At 50.7% G+C, this 16,245-nt stretch overlaps 1 protein-coding gene across 1 annotated transcript; it reads right to left on the bottom strand.

The window, feature by feature from the left end:
* Nucleotides 1-11,955: 11,955 nt before the first annotated feature.
* LOC106133141 (uncharacterized) lies at nucleotides 11,956-14,646 on the bottom strand. Its single transcript, XM_013332767.2, has 4 exons — nucleotides 14,546-14,646; nucleotides 13,230-13,453; nucleotides 12,695-12,909; nucleotides 11,956-12,177 (listed from the first exon to the last, which is right to left on the bottom strand). The coding sequence occupies exons 2-4, from the start codon at nucleotides 13,448-13,450 to the stop codon at nucleotides 11,987-11,989; spliced, it is 627 nt and encodes a 208-aa protein (XP_013188221.1). The 5' UTR covers nucleotides 13,451-13,453; nucleotides 14,546-14,646; the 3' UTR covers nucleotides 11,956-11,986.
* Nucleotides 14,647-16,245: the final 1,599 nt, after the last annotated feature.

The following is a 16,245-nucleotide window of genomic DNA, read 5'->3' as shown; positions in this document are numbered from 1 at the left end:
TTTTCTTTCTTCCGGCTATTGTATTTTGTTTTTCTGGTCCTAAAATTAGTTTCTGAATTGCTTTCATCCTTCCAGAAGCCATAGTTTTAATTTCACAGCTTGTTTCAGTTTCATATATTTCGGTAAATTCTTAATCACTTACATACGAGATCATGGTGCTCACCCGGTCTCCCACCCGGAAGGAGGCGACTAATCGCCCCCCTCCTCCACCCCCCATACCACCTCCACCTTCTTCTCCACCGATACCTAGCCATCGCCCAAACTTTGACTTCCCATACAGCGAGCCATCGGCCAGTGACGTTGACGATCTTCTTCGCCTTTTTCACGACGACGACTCTCAGGTGGCTTCCGAATCGGACATGCCACTTCTCCGATACATGTCCGACTCCGAAATAACCAACGACACTCCAAGCAGCCCCTTAAGGCAACCTGACAACACCGCCGTTGTGACAGTGGCTGATGTGCACAGTCAGTCCGATAAGGGACTTCCCCGTCCGGTGCCCACCACCGCAGCCTCAACCACCACCACCACCACCTCCATCACGAAACCAGCTGATCCCACTGAGTCTCGCACTCTAGATCCAGTTGAGGGACACAAAGCGAGCATTCTGGCTCGCGTTCAGGAGGCAATCGGCTTACTGTGTGCATCCAAAAGCGTCACTAAAAAACAACGTCAGGAGGTCACCCAATTACTGACGGACATTGGCGTGCAAACCAGCGCCTTCGTGGGAACCATTAACAGGTGTTGCACATGTATCCCCAACCTGAATGTCACAAAAGAGACTCAAACCGACCGAGTTCGCTCTCTCCCAGCTGAGCCGTCCAACACACCCACCGACCAATCCCTCTCCGAGGCAACTGTCAACCTCATCAGAGAAACCATTCAAGAGGAAATGGGAAAGCTCAGGGAGGCCCAATCATCAACTCCGATGAGCTATGCCGGCGTTGCGTCAATGGGTGGATCCCGAGGCGCCGCCCCCGCTAGCTCTGCTGCTACGGCTACCGCTACCACTAGCGCCGCGGCTGGCAGGAGTCGCCCTCCCATCACCAAACCGGCTATGATAATCTCTCCGATGCAGGAGTCCTCATCCAGGCAGCAAACGATAGAGGCTCTCAGAGAGGGGATAAATTTCAGAAAGGCTAAATACGCCCCAACCACTATAAAGGCCGTCTCTAACAACAAATTCCGCGTCGAATTCGACTGTGATCGCGATAGGGACGACGCCATCCAGCGCCTGTCGACCTCGGAAAAAATCGCAGCGGAGCCGGCGCGGAAACTGTCACCGATGCTGATCTTGAAAGGTGTCCCGAAGGAAATTCCTTCCGAGCAACTGAGGGACATAATCGCCGAACAAAATAGCGACCTCACTCCCCTCATTGAGAGCCCCCAGGATTTGCGCCTCCGCTTCCTGAGGAACAATCGCAATCCTAAATTGTACAACGCGGTGTTCATGGCAAGCCCCAGGGTGTGGCGAGCGGCCACCGCAACCGAAAGAGTCTGCATTGATTACCTCAGGGTACATATAAGTGACTTCTCCCCGTTCCTGCAGTGCTTCAAGTGCCTGCAGTTTGGACATACCCAGGCGAAATGCACCGCAACTGAACCAGCCTCATGCGCCTATTGCGCCTTAAACGGTCACACGGCCAAGGACTGCCCCACGGCTGCTAAAAAAGGAGAACCCATGTGCGCCAACTGTGTCTCACACAATAATAAATTTAAAACCAAAGGATCGGTAACACACCAAGCGATCTCGGCTGAATGCCCGAGACTGAGAGCCATGAGGGACAGAATCCTGGACCGTGTTGACTACGGGTAAAGCGGATTCCAATTTGGGTAAAATATTATAAAAATATGTGTAATAAAATATAAATATGTGTAATAAATAAATAGTATATATAATTATATATAATGAACCATCTGTGACTGTTGTGTGACTTCAGAACAATATAAGGAAGCCATTGGCCAACTGGTTTGAATTGTATCAAATGGCAATCAAACCAGAAGGCTACATCAATCACTTAATATAGACGTCTCATAAAATTCAATTTAATTAAGTAATACATTATAATATATATACAAATCATAAACCATTTGTGAACCATTTAAAATAAGCAAAGCATTAGCCAACTGGGTTGAAATGCATCAAATGGCAATCAAACCAGAAGGCTACCTCAATTATTTAAATAAAGATGTGACTCAAAATTCAATTCAATTTAATATAATATAAACATATATAAATATAGAATAAACCATTTGCGTTATCACATTGCATAAAACACTAGCAACCTGGCTTGAAGATGCATCAAATTGCACACAAACCAGGAAGCTGCTTTACACATGTGATCAACAAACTCAGAGTGACAACAAATAAAATAAATAAAAAAAAAAAAAAAAAAAACCTAACCTAACCTAACCTAACCTAACCTAACCTAACCTAACCTAACCTAACCTAACCTAACCTAACCTAACCTAACCTAACCTAACCTAACCTAACCTAACCTAACCTAACCTAACCTAACCTAACCTAACCTAACCTAACCTAACCTAACCTAACCTAACCTAACCTAACCATACTGATGATTAATAATAATGTAATTATTTGAATTAGCAAATTGTGAATTAAAAATCACGTATGTAATTGATTAATGTTTTAAACAGTAATTGTTAATAAATAAATAAATAAAACAAAGAGTGAATATCACATAAATAAGATCATGCTCACTGACAAAAAATGCAAATGTCTTGATAGAAATCATGTTGTTGCCAGTACTTACTAGGTACAAAAAAAGTAGACAGAGTTAAGCTAGTATATAAATGTAAATAATTATAATTAAAACAAAGAGATATGAAAACTTTAAGAGAGAAATACACTAAATAGACAATAAAGAATATGTAACTAATTAAGAAGCAAAATGCATAATATAAGACTACTTTAAAGTAATGACACTGTACTATAAATATTGTAACATAGATATATGACTTTAGTTATTGAAACAAAATATAGTAAATAAATACTTAAGTATATTAGTATAAGCAGACTAATAGAAGTACAACGTCATGTAATAGTTTTCACATAAAATGTAAAAAACTCTGTTTAAAAATGTCTCTGTAACCTTGCAGAGAGATTCTGGCAATAAACTCCCCCTGGGTGTGGTGTAACACCTGGGGGAAAACTTAAAAAAAAAAAAAAAAAAAAAAAAAACCTAACCTAACCTAACCTAACCTAACCTAACCTAACCTAACCTAACCTAACCTAACCTAACCTAACCTAACCTAACCTAACCTAACCTAACCTAACCTAACCTAACCTAACCTAACCTAACCTAACCTAACCTAACCTAACCTAACCTAACCCCGCCGCTACTAACCTAACCCCGCCGCTACTAACCTAACCCCGCCGCTACTAACCTAACCCCGCCGCTACTAACCTAACCCCGCCGCTACTAACCTAACCCCGCCGCTACTAACCTAACCCCGCCGCTACTAACCTAACCCCGCCGCTACTAACCTAACCCCGCCGCTACTAACCTAACCCCGCCGCTACTAACCTAACCCCGCCGCTACTAACCTAACCCCGCCGCTACTAACCTAACCCCGCCGCTACTAACCTAACCCCGCCGCTACTAACCTAACCCCGCCGCTACTAACCTAACCCCGCCGCTACTAACCTAACCCCGCCGCTACTAACCTAACCCCGCCGCTACTAACCTAACCCCGCCGCTACTAACCTAACCCCGCCGCTACTAACCTAACCCCGCCGCTACTAACCTAACCCCGCCGCTACTAACCTAACCCCGCCGCTACTAACCTAACCCCGCCGCTACTAACCTAACCCCGCCGCTACTAACCTAACCCCGCCGCTACTAACCTAACCCCGCCGCTACTAACCTAACCCCGCCGCTACTAACCTAACCCCGCCGCTACTAACCTAACCCCGCCGCTACTAACCTAACCCCGCCGCTACTAACCTAACCCCGCCGCTACTAACCTAACCCCGCCGCTACTAACCTAACCCCGCCGCTACTAACCTAACCCCGCCGCTACTAACCTAACCCCGCCGCTACTAACCTAACCCCGCCGCTACTAACCTAACCCCGCCGCTACTAACCTAACCCCGCCGCTACTAACCTAACCCCGCCGCTACTAACCTAACCCCGCCGCTACTAACCTAACCCCGCCGCTACTAACCTAACCCCGCCGCTACTAACCTAACCCCGCCGCTACTAACCTAACCCCGCCGCTACTAACCTAACCCCGCCGCTACTAACCTAACCCCGCCGCTACTAACCTAACCCCGCCGCTACTAACCTAACCCCGCCGCTACTAACCTAACCCCGCCGCTACTAACCTAACCCCGCCGCTACTAACCTAACCCCGCCGCTACTAACCTAACCCCGCCGCTACTAACCTAACCCCGCCGCTACTAACCTAACCCCGCCGCTACTAACCTAACCCCGCCGCTACTAACCTAACCCCGCCGCTACTAACCTAACCCCGCCGCTACTAACCTAACCCCGCCGCTACTAACCTAACCCCGCCGCTACTAACCTAACCCCGCCGCTACTAACCTAACCCCGCCGCTACTAACCTAACCCCGCCGCTACTAACCTAACCCCGCCGCTACTAACCTAACCCCGCCGCTACTAACCTAACCCCGCCGCTACTAACCTAACCCCGCCGCTACTAACCTAACCCCGCCGCTACTAACCTAACCCCGCCGCTACTAACCTAACCCCGCCGCTACTAACCTAACCCCGCCGCTACTAACCTAACCCCGCCGCTACTAACCTAACCCCGCCGCTACTAACCTAACCCCGCCGCTACTAACCTAACCCCGCCGCTACTAACCTAACCCCGCCGCTACTAACCTAACCCCGCCGCTACTAACCTAACCCCGCCGCTACTAACCTAACCCCGCCGCTACTAACCTAACCCCGCCGCTACTAACCTAACCCCGCCGCTACTAACCTAACCCCGCCGCTACTAACCTAACCCCGCCGCTACTAACCTAACCCCGCCGCTACTAACCTAACCCCGCCGCTACTAACCTAACCCCGCCGCTACTAACCTAACCCCGCCGCTACTAACCTAACCCCGCCGCTACTAACCTAACCCCGCCGCTACTAACCTAACCCCGCCGCTACTAACCTAACCCCGCCGCTACTAACCTAACCCCGCCGCTACTAACCTAACCCCGCCGCTACTAACCTAACCCCGCCGCTACTAACCTAACCCCGCCGCTACTAACCTAACCCCGCCGCTACTAACCTAACCCCGCCGCTACTAACCTAACCCCGCCGCTACTAACCTAACCCCGCCGCTACTAACCTAACCCCGCCGCTACTAACCTAACCCCGCCGCTACTAACCTAACCCCGCCGCTACTAACCTAACCCCGCCGCTACTAACCTAACCCCGCCGCTACTAACCTAACCCCGCCGCTACTAACCTAACCCCGCCGCTACTAACCTAACCCCGCCGCTACTAACCTAACCCCGCCGCTACTAACCTAACCCCGCCGCTACTAACCTAACCCCGCCGCTACTAACCTAACCCCGCCGCTACTAACCTAACCCCGCCGCTACTAACCTAACCCCGCCGCTACTAACCTAACCCCGCCGCTACTAACCTAACCCCGCCGCTACTAACCTAACCCCGCCGCTACTAACCTAACCCCGCCGCTACTAACCTAACCCCGCCGCTACTAACCTAACCCCGCCGCTACTAACCTAACCCCGCCGCTACTAACCTAACCCCGCCGCTACTAACCTAACCCCGCCGCTACTAACCTAACCCCGCCGCTACTAACCTAACCCCGCCGCTACTAACCTAACCCCGCCGCTACTAACCTAACCCCGCCGCTACTAACCTAACCCCGCCGCTACTAACCTAACCCCGCCGCTACTAACCTAACCCCGCCGCTACTAACCTAACCCCGCCGCTACTAACCTAACCCCGCCGCTACTAACCTAACCCCGCCGCTACTAACCTAACCCCGCCGCTACTAACCTAACCCCGCCGCTACTAACCTAACCCCGCCGCTACTAACCTAACCCCGCCGCTACTAACCTAACCCCGCCGCTACTAACCTAACCCCGCCGCTACTAACCTAACCCCGCCGCTACTAACCTAACCCCGCCGCTACTAACCTAACCCCGCCGCTACTAACCTAACCCCGCCGCTACTAACCTAACCCCGCCGCTACTAACCTAACCCCGCCGCTACTAACCTAACCCCGCCGCTACTAACCTAACCCCGCCGCTACTAACCTAACCCCGCCGCTACTAACCTAACCCCGCCGCTACTAACCTAACCCCGCCGCTACTAACCTAACCCCGCCGCTACTAACCTAACCCCGCCGCTACTAACCTAACCCCGCCGCTACTAACCTAACCCCGCCGCTACTAACCTAACCCCGCCGCTACTAACCTAACCCCGCCGCTACTAACCTAACCCCGCCGCTACTAACCTAACCCCGCCGCTACTAACCTAACCCCGCCGCTACTAACCTAACCCCGCCGCTACTAACCTAACCCCGCCGCTACTAACCTAACCCCGCCGCTACTAACCTAACCCCGCCGCTACTAACCTAACCCCGCCGCTACTAACCTAACCCCGCCGCTACTAACCTAACCCCGCCGCTACTAACCTAACCCCGCCGCTACTAACCTAACCCCGCCGCTACTAACCTAACCCCGCCGCTACTAACCTAACCCCGCCGCTACTAACCTAACCCCGCCGCTACTAACCTAACCCCGCCGCTACTAACCTAACCCCGCCGCTACTAACCTAACCCCGCCGCTACTAACCTAACCCCGCCGCTACTAACCTAACCCCGCCGCTACTAACCTAACCCCGCCGCTACTAACCTAACCCCGCCGCTACTAACCTAACCCCGCCGCTACTAACCTAACCCCGCCGCTACTAACCTAACCCCGCCGCTACTAACCTAACCCCGCCGCTACTAACCTAACCCCGCCGCTACTAACCTAACCCCGCCGCTACTAACCTAACCCCGCCGCTACTAACCTAACCCCGCCGCTACTAACCTAACCCCGCCGCTACTAACCTAACCCCGCCGCTACTAACCTAACCCCGCCGCTACTAACCTAACCCCGCCGCTACTAACCTAACCCCGCCGCTACTAACCTAACCCCGCCGCTACTAACCTAACCCCGCCGCTACTAACCTAACCCCGCCGCTACTAACCTAACCCCGCCGCTACTAACCTAACCCCGCCGCTACTAACCTAACCCCGCCGCTACTAACCTAACCCCGCCGCTACTAACCTAACCCCGCCGCTACTAACCTAACCCCGCCGCTACTAACCTAACCCCGCCGCTACTAACCTAACCCCGCCGCTACTAACCTAACCCCGCCGCTACTAACCTAACCCCGCCGCTACTAACCTAACCCCGCCGCTACTAACCTAACCCCGCCGCTACTAACCTAACCCCGCCGCTACTAACCTAACCCCGCCGCTACTAACCTAACCCCGCCGCTACTAACCTAACCCCGCCGCTACTAACCTAACCCCGCCGCTACTAACCTAACCCCGCCGCTACTAACCTAACCCCGCCGCTACTAACCTAACCCCGCCGCTACTAACCTAACCCCGCCGCTACTAACCTAACCCCGCCGCTACTAACCTAACCCCGCCGCTACTAACCTAACCCCGCCGCTACTAACCTAACCCCGCCGCTACTAACCTAACCCCGCCGCTACTAACCTAACCCCGCCGCTACTAACCTAACCCCGCCGCTACTAACCTAACCCCGCCGCTACTAACCTAACCCCGCCGCTACTAACCTAACCCCGCCGCTACTAACCTAACCCCGCCGCTACTAACCTAACCCCGCCGCTACTAACCTAACCCCGCCGCTACTAACCTAACCCCGCCGCTACTAACCTAACCCCGCCGCTACTAACCTAACCCCGCCGCTACTAACCTAACCCCGCCGCTACTAACCTAACCCCGCCGCTACTAACCTAACCCCGCCGCTACTAACCTAACCCCGCCGCTACTAACCTAACCCCGCCGCTACTAACCTAACCCCGCCGCTACTAACCTAACCCCGCCGCTACTAACCTAACCCCGCCGCTACTAACCTAACCCCGCCGCTACTAACCTAACCCCGCCGCTACTAACCTAACCCCGCCGCTACTAACCTAACCCCGCCGCTACTAACCTAACCCCGCCGCTACTAACCTAACCCCGCCGCTACTAACCTAACCCCGCCGCTACTAACCTAACCCCGCCGCTACTAACCTAACCCCGCCGCTACTAACCTAACCCCGCCGCTACTAACCTAACCCCGCCGCTACTAACCTAACCCCGCCGCTACTAACCTAACCCCGCCGCTACTAACCTAACCCCGCCGCTACTAACCTAACCCCGCCGCTACTAACCTAACCCCGCCGCTACTAACCTAACCCCGCCGCTACTAACCTAACCCCGCCGCTACTAACCTAACCCCGCCGCTACTAACCTAACCCCGCCGCTACTAACCTAACCCCGCCGCTACTAACCTAACCCCGCCGCTACTAACCTAACCCCGCCGCTACTAACCTAACCCCGCCGCTACTAACCTAACCCCGCCGCTACTAACCTAACCCCGCCGCTACTAACCTAACCCCGCCGCTACTAACCTAACCCCGCCGCTACTAACCTAACCCCGCCGCTACTAACCTAACCCCGCCGCTACTAACCTAACCCCGCCGCTACTAACCTAACCCCGCCGCTACTAACCTAACCCCGCCGCTACTAACCTAACCCCGCCGCTACTAACCTAACCCCGCCGCTACTAACCTAACCCCGCCGCTACTAACCTAACCCCGCCGCTACTAACCTAACCCCGCCGCTACTAACCTAACCCCGCCGCTACTAACCTAACCCCGCCGCTACTAACCTAACCCCGCCGCTACTAACCTAACCCCGCCGCTACTAACCTAACCCCGCCGCTACTAACCTAACCCCGCCGCTACTAACCTAACCCCGCCGCTACTAACCTAACCCCGCCGCTACTAACCTAACCCCGCCGCTACTAACCTAACCCCGCCGCTACTAACCTAACCCCGCCGCTACTAACCTAACCCCGCCGCTACTAACCTAACCCCGCCGCTACTAACCTAACCCCGCCGCTACTAACCTAACCCCGCCGCTACTAACCTAACCCCGCCGCTACTAACCTAACCCCGCCGCTACTAACCTAACCCCGCCGCTACTAACCTAACCCCGCCGCTACTAACCTAACCCCGCCGCTACTAACCTAACCCCGCCGCTACTAACCTAACCCCGCCGCTACTAACCTAACCCCGCCGCTACTAACCTAACCCCGCCGCTACTAACCTAACCCCGCCGCTACTAACCTAACCCCGCCGCTACTAACCTAACCCCGCCGCTACTAACCTAACCCCGCCGCTACTAACCTAACCCCGCCGCTACTAACCTAACCCCGCCGCTACTAACCTAACCCCGCCGCTACTAACCTAACCCCGCCGCTACTAACCTAACCCCGCCGCTACTAACCTAACCCCGCCGCTACTAACCTAACCCCGCCGCTACTAACCTAACCCCGCCGCTACTAACCTAACCCCGCCGCTACTAACCTAACCCCGCCGCTACTAACCTAACCCCGCCGCTACTAACCTAACCCCGCCGCTACTAACCTAACCCCGCCGCTACTAACCTAACCCCGCCGCTACTAACCTAACCCCGCCGCTACTAACCTAACCCCGCCGCTACTAACCTAACCCCGCCGCTACTAACCTAACCCCGCCGCTACTAACCTAACCCCGCCGCTACTAACCTAACCCCGCCGCTACTAACCTAACCCCGCCGCTACTAACCTAACCCCGCCGCTACTAACCTAACCCCGCCGCTACTAACCTAACCCCGCCGCTACTAACCTAACCCCGCCGCTACTAACCTAACCCCGCCGCTACTAACCTAACCCCGCCGCTACTAACCTAACCCCGCCGCTACTAACCTAACCCCGCCGCTACTAACCTAACCCCGCCGCTACTAACCTAACCCCGCCGCTACTAACCTAACCCCGCCGCTACTAACCTAACCCCGCCGCTACTAACCTAACCCCGCCGCTACTAACCTAACCCCGCCGCTACTAACCTAACCCCGCCGCTACTAACCTAACCCCGCCGCTACTAACCTAACCCCGCCGCTACTAACCTAACCCCGCCGCTACTAACCTAACCCCGCCGCTACTAACCTAACCCCGCCGCTACTAACCTAACCCCGCCGCTACTAACCTAACCCCGCCGCTACTAACCTAACCCCGCCGCTACTAACCTAACCCCGCCGCTACTAACCTAACCCCGCCGCTACTAACCTAACCCCGCCGCTACTAACCTAACCCCGCCGCTACTAACCTAACCCCGCCGCTACTAACCTAACCCCGCCGCTACTAACCTAACCCCGCCGCTACTAACCTAACCCCGCCGCTACTAACCTAACCCCGCCGCTACTAACCTAACCCCGCCGCTACTAACCTAACCCCGCCGCTACTAACCTAACCCCGCCGCTACTAACCTAACCCCGCCGCTACTAACCTAACCCCGCCGCTACTAACCTAACCCCGCCGCTACTAACCTAACCCCGCCGCTACTAACCTAACCCCGCCGCTACTAACCTAACCCCGCCGCTACTAACCTAACCCCGCCGCTACTAACCTAACCCCGCCGCTACTAACCTAACCCCGCCGCTACTAACCTAACCCCGCCGCTACTAACCTAACCCCGCCGCTACTAACCTAACCCCGCCGCTACTAACCTAACCCCGCCGCTACTAACCTAACCCCGCCGCTACTAACCTAACCCCGCCGCTACTAACCTAACCCCGCCGCTACTAACCTAACCCCGCCGCTACTAACCTAACCCCGCCGCTACTAACCTAACCCCGCCGCTACTAACCTAACCCCGCCGCTACTAACCTAACCCCGCCGCTACTAACCTAACCCCGCCGCTACTAACCTAACCCCGCCGCTACTAACCTAACCCCGCCGCTACTAACCTAACCCCGCCGCTACTAACCTAACCCCGCCGCTACTAACCTAACCCCGCCGCTACTAACCTAACCCCGCCGCTACTAACCTAACCCCGCCGCTACTAACCTAACCCCGCCGCTACTAACCTAACCCCGCCGCTACTAACCTAACCCCGCCGCTACTAACCTAACCCCGCCGCTACTAACCTAACCCCGCCGCTACTAACCTAACCCCGCCGCTACTAACCTAACCCCGCCGCTACTAACCTAACCCCGCCGCTACTAACCTAACCCCGCCGCTACTAACCTAACCCCGCCGCTACTAACCTAACCCCGCCCGCCCGGGCAAATCATCTTGTATATAAATTATTTTTGGAAGACCATGTCGCGTTTTAATTCTGTACAACGCCATCTATCGGTATTTGACACCAGACCAACTGCTTAACCTTAACACATCTTACACATGGAAACACTCATACATGGATATGTACATGGACTACTGTGTGCACTGTATCAATTTGAATCCCTGGAGACTTATTGCGTGCACTACCTTAGGCCTCATTTCGCTTCTACCACGCCGAGTGAGGTCAACACACTCAAATATACTATACGACGATGCCGCTGCCGATATGGTACATGGTTTTCTTTTTCATCGTGTTATTAATTACTAAGGTCGTCATGGGGCAGATCTCCTACCCGCTTGTCGGACAAAGTCAAACAAATTACGGGCCTTACTATAGCCTGTGCCAGAGCTAGAATGTACTTAGACTAAGACTTCCGGAACGAAGAGATTTACTTAAAAGTCCAGTTAAGTTATATGCTTGTCCATAACTCGAAACCATAGCGCGTTTAAATATGGGATAACGCCATCTATGATTATAGAAGTAAAGTGGCAAAAGGGGTAAGCAATGCTATAAAAAACTTTTAAAACATTTATAAATTTTTTTATTCTGAACATGAGTAATGACAAATAACAGCTTATTTTCAATGAGTGTGGAGGTCTCGTCGCACGCGCTGCAGATGGGCATCGCGCAATGCGCGCAGCCGCGGCTCCCCGCAGCGGCCGGCCAGCAGCAGCGCGGCCGCCGCGCCGCATCGCGCGCTCGCACTCTCCTCCAGCACTGCGCCGTCGGCCGCAGCGTCTGCCGTCACCACGGACGTCGTTTCTATTTCGCCTGAAATCAAATACGTACTATAATAAGAAATTGGGTTTTCTTTGTCTGGTATAAAGAATAGATCAACATATTTTGTGTGTGAAAATAGTAATCAATTTACATCAATAATAATATCGGTTAAAACGGTAAAGCACTCTATAAAAAGTAAAACTTACTTAGATATGCAAATAAACTGGGGATGCTCTTGGGATGAAGTAAAACTGCACTTTGGTTTAACTTTAAATATGCATTGTAATAAACCGCTGAACTTATTCATACAATGTATGTTTAAACAATTTGATTTGTACCTACTAGATATTTTTTTTATTTCTGATTCTGAACAAAACAGAAAAGAGGTTGCACAATACAAATTATATTAAACAGTTTGCGAGTTTGTATGTTTGAGGCGGGTAATATGAGAAGATACCAACCGATTTCAAAATTTGGGTCATTGGAAGTCATAATATGTAGTCTCTGCCTACCTATCTTACTTAAGCCTATCTAAGAGGCGTGGGGTTTAGAGATAAAAGAGCTTTACCACAAAAGCTCGGCCATGGCAGCAGTGGCAGCGTGACACAGAAGATGTTCCGAACGAGCACTCGGTGCGCGCGCGCCGCCAGCCCGTGCCGCGGCGCGCCTTCGTCGTGCGCGCGCACCTCCACCCGCCCCGCGCACCTCGACCCGCACTCGTATGACACGCTATAGCCCCAGCTGGAATAATTGCTAGTCTCCTTTTCTATTGACCATAAAACTCTGTAAAGAAAAATACTAGTTTATAAAAAAAATACCAATACATTTTGTAATTTACGAAGAAGAAGCATCCTGATGAATATTAACGACACTACTACCTCGGCGTTCGTAAAACCCAATGCGAAAACCAATTCGTTGTCTTTTTTTTTTTGCCGTTGTGTACCTACGCTACTTGAATTTTATGAGCCGAGCACGAGCTGAGATAAAATTCATACCTTCTGCCTATCACGCATCGAGCGTTCGAGGAGTCCTCGAAAGTGCTCCGCTTGTTTTCGGATTTTTAAAACGCAAATGGCTGAGAGAAACAGCAATCTAAAACTCACGGAAACGAGAAGAGCGAGGGATGCGTGGAGAAGTCGGCAAGCAGATGAGCAACGCGCGCGGGCGGCGTGCGCGGGAACGTGGCGCGCGAGCGCAGTGTGGCGGGCGCGGGAGTCAGCCGCCGCGCCAGCAGCAGCGCCGCCGCCGCCAGTAACAGCGCGCCGCACCAGCGCCGCCCCGACCAACGCCGGGACACACGCCAAACCACATTAGACCCCATCATTTGCTACGCAACATTAAATTAAGCATCGAAATAAAAAGCATCAAATTAACTACTTAAGTACCTACTTGGTTTCTACATACAGATATATATATATCACGTCCTTATCCATTACGGGGTAGACTGTCTACCCCGACAGTTCTGAAAATACTAGAATTAAGATTTAAATAGTGACAACTACATAGTACCTGTGGCGACTAATTTACGCCACACGTCACAGCACTCCTACTAATATTATAAATGCCAAAGTTTGTGAGTATATCAGGATGTCAGTATGGATGTTTGTTACTCTTTCACGCAAAAACTAACCGATTTCGATAAAATTTTGTATGTGCTGAAGACCCAGAATTTTATATAGGCTACTTTTTATCTCGGAGTTCGCGCGGGATTGATAGGGTTTCCATGCGGACGAAATAGCGGGCAGCCTCTAGAAAAAAAAACACGCGACGATCATCGTCGGAGCCGCGGTTCCCCAGGCATAACACCTAGCCTAGCGGAAGATCTTCCCTTTGGTGGCGGTCGAGCCGAGTCAACGCTCCTGCTACATACCTACATACCGACTTGAAATATGACTTTTCTTGGTAGGCGCAGCGCGGCTAAGTCGGTGTTCACCTTCAATAGGATCTCCCTAGCTTCGAAGCAAAAAGACCACAATAACACCTTATCATTATTTACTTGAAACCCAGACCTGTCGTGTCGCTTGTGACATTGGGTTCTGCGTTGGGCGTTGTTCATAAAAACATTGATCCGATGGAAACAAATACACACAGAAGTGATTACAAATATTTTCTTGCCCTCGGAATCAAACGAATATAATCGAAAAGTACGTCGTTATCATCGTACCCTAAATAAAAATAAATCATGTAATTTATTGGAAGAGAACAACTTGGTATCCATTGCAATAGGACTTAGGTACTTTTTATATAAATATGTATATACGAGACCCGACCCACTTAAATAGTAGTAAATATCCTAGCTCACAGCGATGGGTGGTGGTCAGTTAGTAGGTAAAGGTATTTAAATGTCACCGCAGATCTACACAGATGTACCTTATCATCAATGATAACACTGAGGATTCTAGATAAATAAAAAAATTACCTTGTCCACGGCACGGTAGTCGGCAGGCGTCGTTACACTGAAGCGTCTGTTCGCCCGCGTATATATTTAGCATGTCGTAAACATCGCGCGAGCTCTGGCCGGCGGAAACACGTCCCGATAGCAACTTCCGTCTGTACTACCGACCCGTGGTTCTGATTCGCCAAAAGCTTTGACCACTCGCCGCAAAGATTATAAACTAAAGAAATATCCGAATCCCTTTGCCTGCATAGCAGCCCTCTAAGTCGTTTCTGTAGATACTATACAAAACATGCCGTGTGGTTCCCGGCACCAATAGGACTAGCGTTGAAAATTCCGAAAGAAACAAATTGTTTTTTTCGGTGAAAGAATTAAAGAAAAAATAAAGTATCGTGGATTTTGATACTTTCATTTTTTTTCGTACTTTCTGAAATATGAACTGACTAGAGGCCGCCCGCGACTTCGTCCGCATGGAAACCCTATCAATCCCGCGGGAACTCTGGGATAAAAAGTAGCCTATGTGTTATTCTGGGTCTTCAGCTACCTACATACCAAATTTCATGGTAATCGGTTCAGTAGTTTTTGCGTGAAAGAGTAACAAACATCCATACAAACTTTCGCCTTTATAATAGTAGTAGGATATTTTTCTTTTAACGTTTTTAAATATCCTTTAGATGAGTACACTTAACAGTTAAATTTATGCAGTTGAATTAAAAGTCATCATAAATATTTAAGTAACAACGTGATGATGTGTACTTACGGAATGGTGCGGCGTGTAGAACTTTGTAAGTATTTACCATAATTCCGACATGTTGTGGCACCCCCACATAATGATACGGATATGGTTTAGTTGTTGTGAAGCATCAATGCAGCAGGCTCCTATTCTTATATCGCGACATTTGCTAACTTGTTAACTATCAGTTTACGGAATTTTTACCACCTACAAAACAGTACGATCAGAGCTGAAATTGGGGCTAGTTCCCACTAGTTCAATTGGTCAGTTCAATCGTTGAACTAGTGAGACTTTATTTTCTCAGTAGTTCAACTTCGTACCTTCCTCCCGTAAAGTTGAACTACTGAGACTAAAAAGTTGTACTCACCATTGTTTATATCTATACTAATACTAATATTATAAAGCTGAAGAGTTTGTTTTGTTTGTTTGTTTTGTTTGTTTGTTTGTTTGTTTAAACGCGCTAATCTCAGAAACTACTGAACCGATTTGAATAATTCTTTCACTGTTAGATAGTCTATTTATCGAGGAAGGCTATAGGCTACATTTTATCCCGGATTTCCTACGGAAAACGTCAACAATGAAGGTGGAAGTTGAATGAGTCGGCCATCTGCGAGCTTTCCACGCGAACGCTGCGCAAACCAACAAAGATATAGTAAAACAATGTACTAAAGATGTGAAGTACTCATTTTTTGCCACAAAAAAAATCCGCGAGAGCATATATCTATCTCTTAAGGTTTACTTACAATAACCACTTTTATGTTCATTTTTTAAGATTATTTTTTCATTATAAACATAAGTTATTTTGAAACCAATTTTCTTTAATTCAGTATTAATCCTTATTCAAATAAATATGTTTATTACTTTCGGCTTTTCATGTAGACTAAAATTGCCATTTACAGTATATAAATCAGACGAATAGGTTTTGAGATATAGTCGTTATAAGCAATTTGCAGCGAAACATTTAATACGGCGAACCAGCGTTCTTTCTTAT

This window comes from Amyelois transitella, chromosome 12, assembly GCF_032362555.1.
Source record: "Amyelois transitella isolate CPQ chromosome 12, ilAmyTran1.1, whole genome shotgun sequence".
Lineage (NCBI taxonomy): Eukaryota > Metazoa > Arthropoda > Insecta > Lepidoptera > Pyralidae > Amyelois > Amyelois transitella.
Note: the sequence above shows the minus strand (reverse complement) of the source record. Positions and strands in the feature narration are given on the sequence as shown.

What these genes read in the sequence shown, in the direction of transcription:
- LOC106133141 (XM_013332767.2), bottom strand. Translation starts at nt 13,450, where the DNA reads ATGATGGGGTCTAATGTGGTTTGGCGTGTGTCCCGGCGTTGGTCGGGG. An exon ending in CCCTCGCTCTTCTCGTTTCC is followed by an intron (nt 12,910 to 13,229) that starts GTGAGTTTTAGA and finishes TTTTCTTTACAG; the next exon opens with AGTTTTATGGTCAATAGAAA. An exon ending in GCCATGGCCGAGCTTTTGTG is followed by an intron (nt 12,178 to 12,694) that starts GTAAAGCTCTTT and finishes ATTTGATTTCAG; the next exon opens with GCGAAATAGAAACGACGTCC.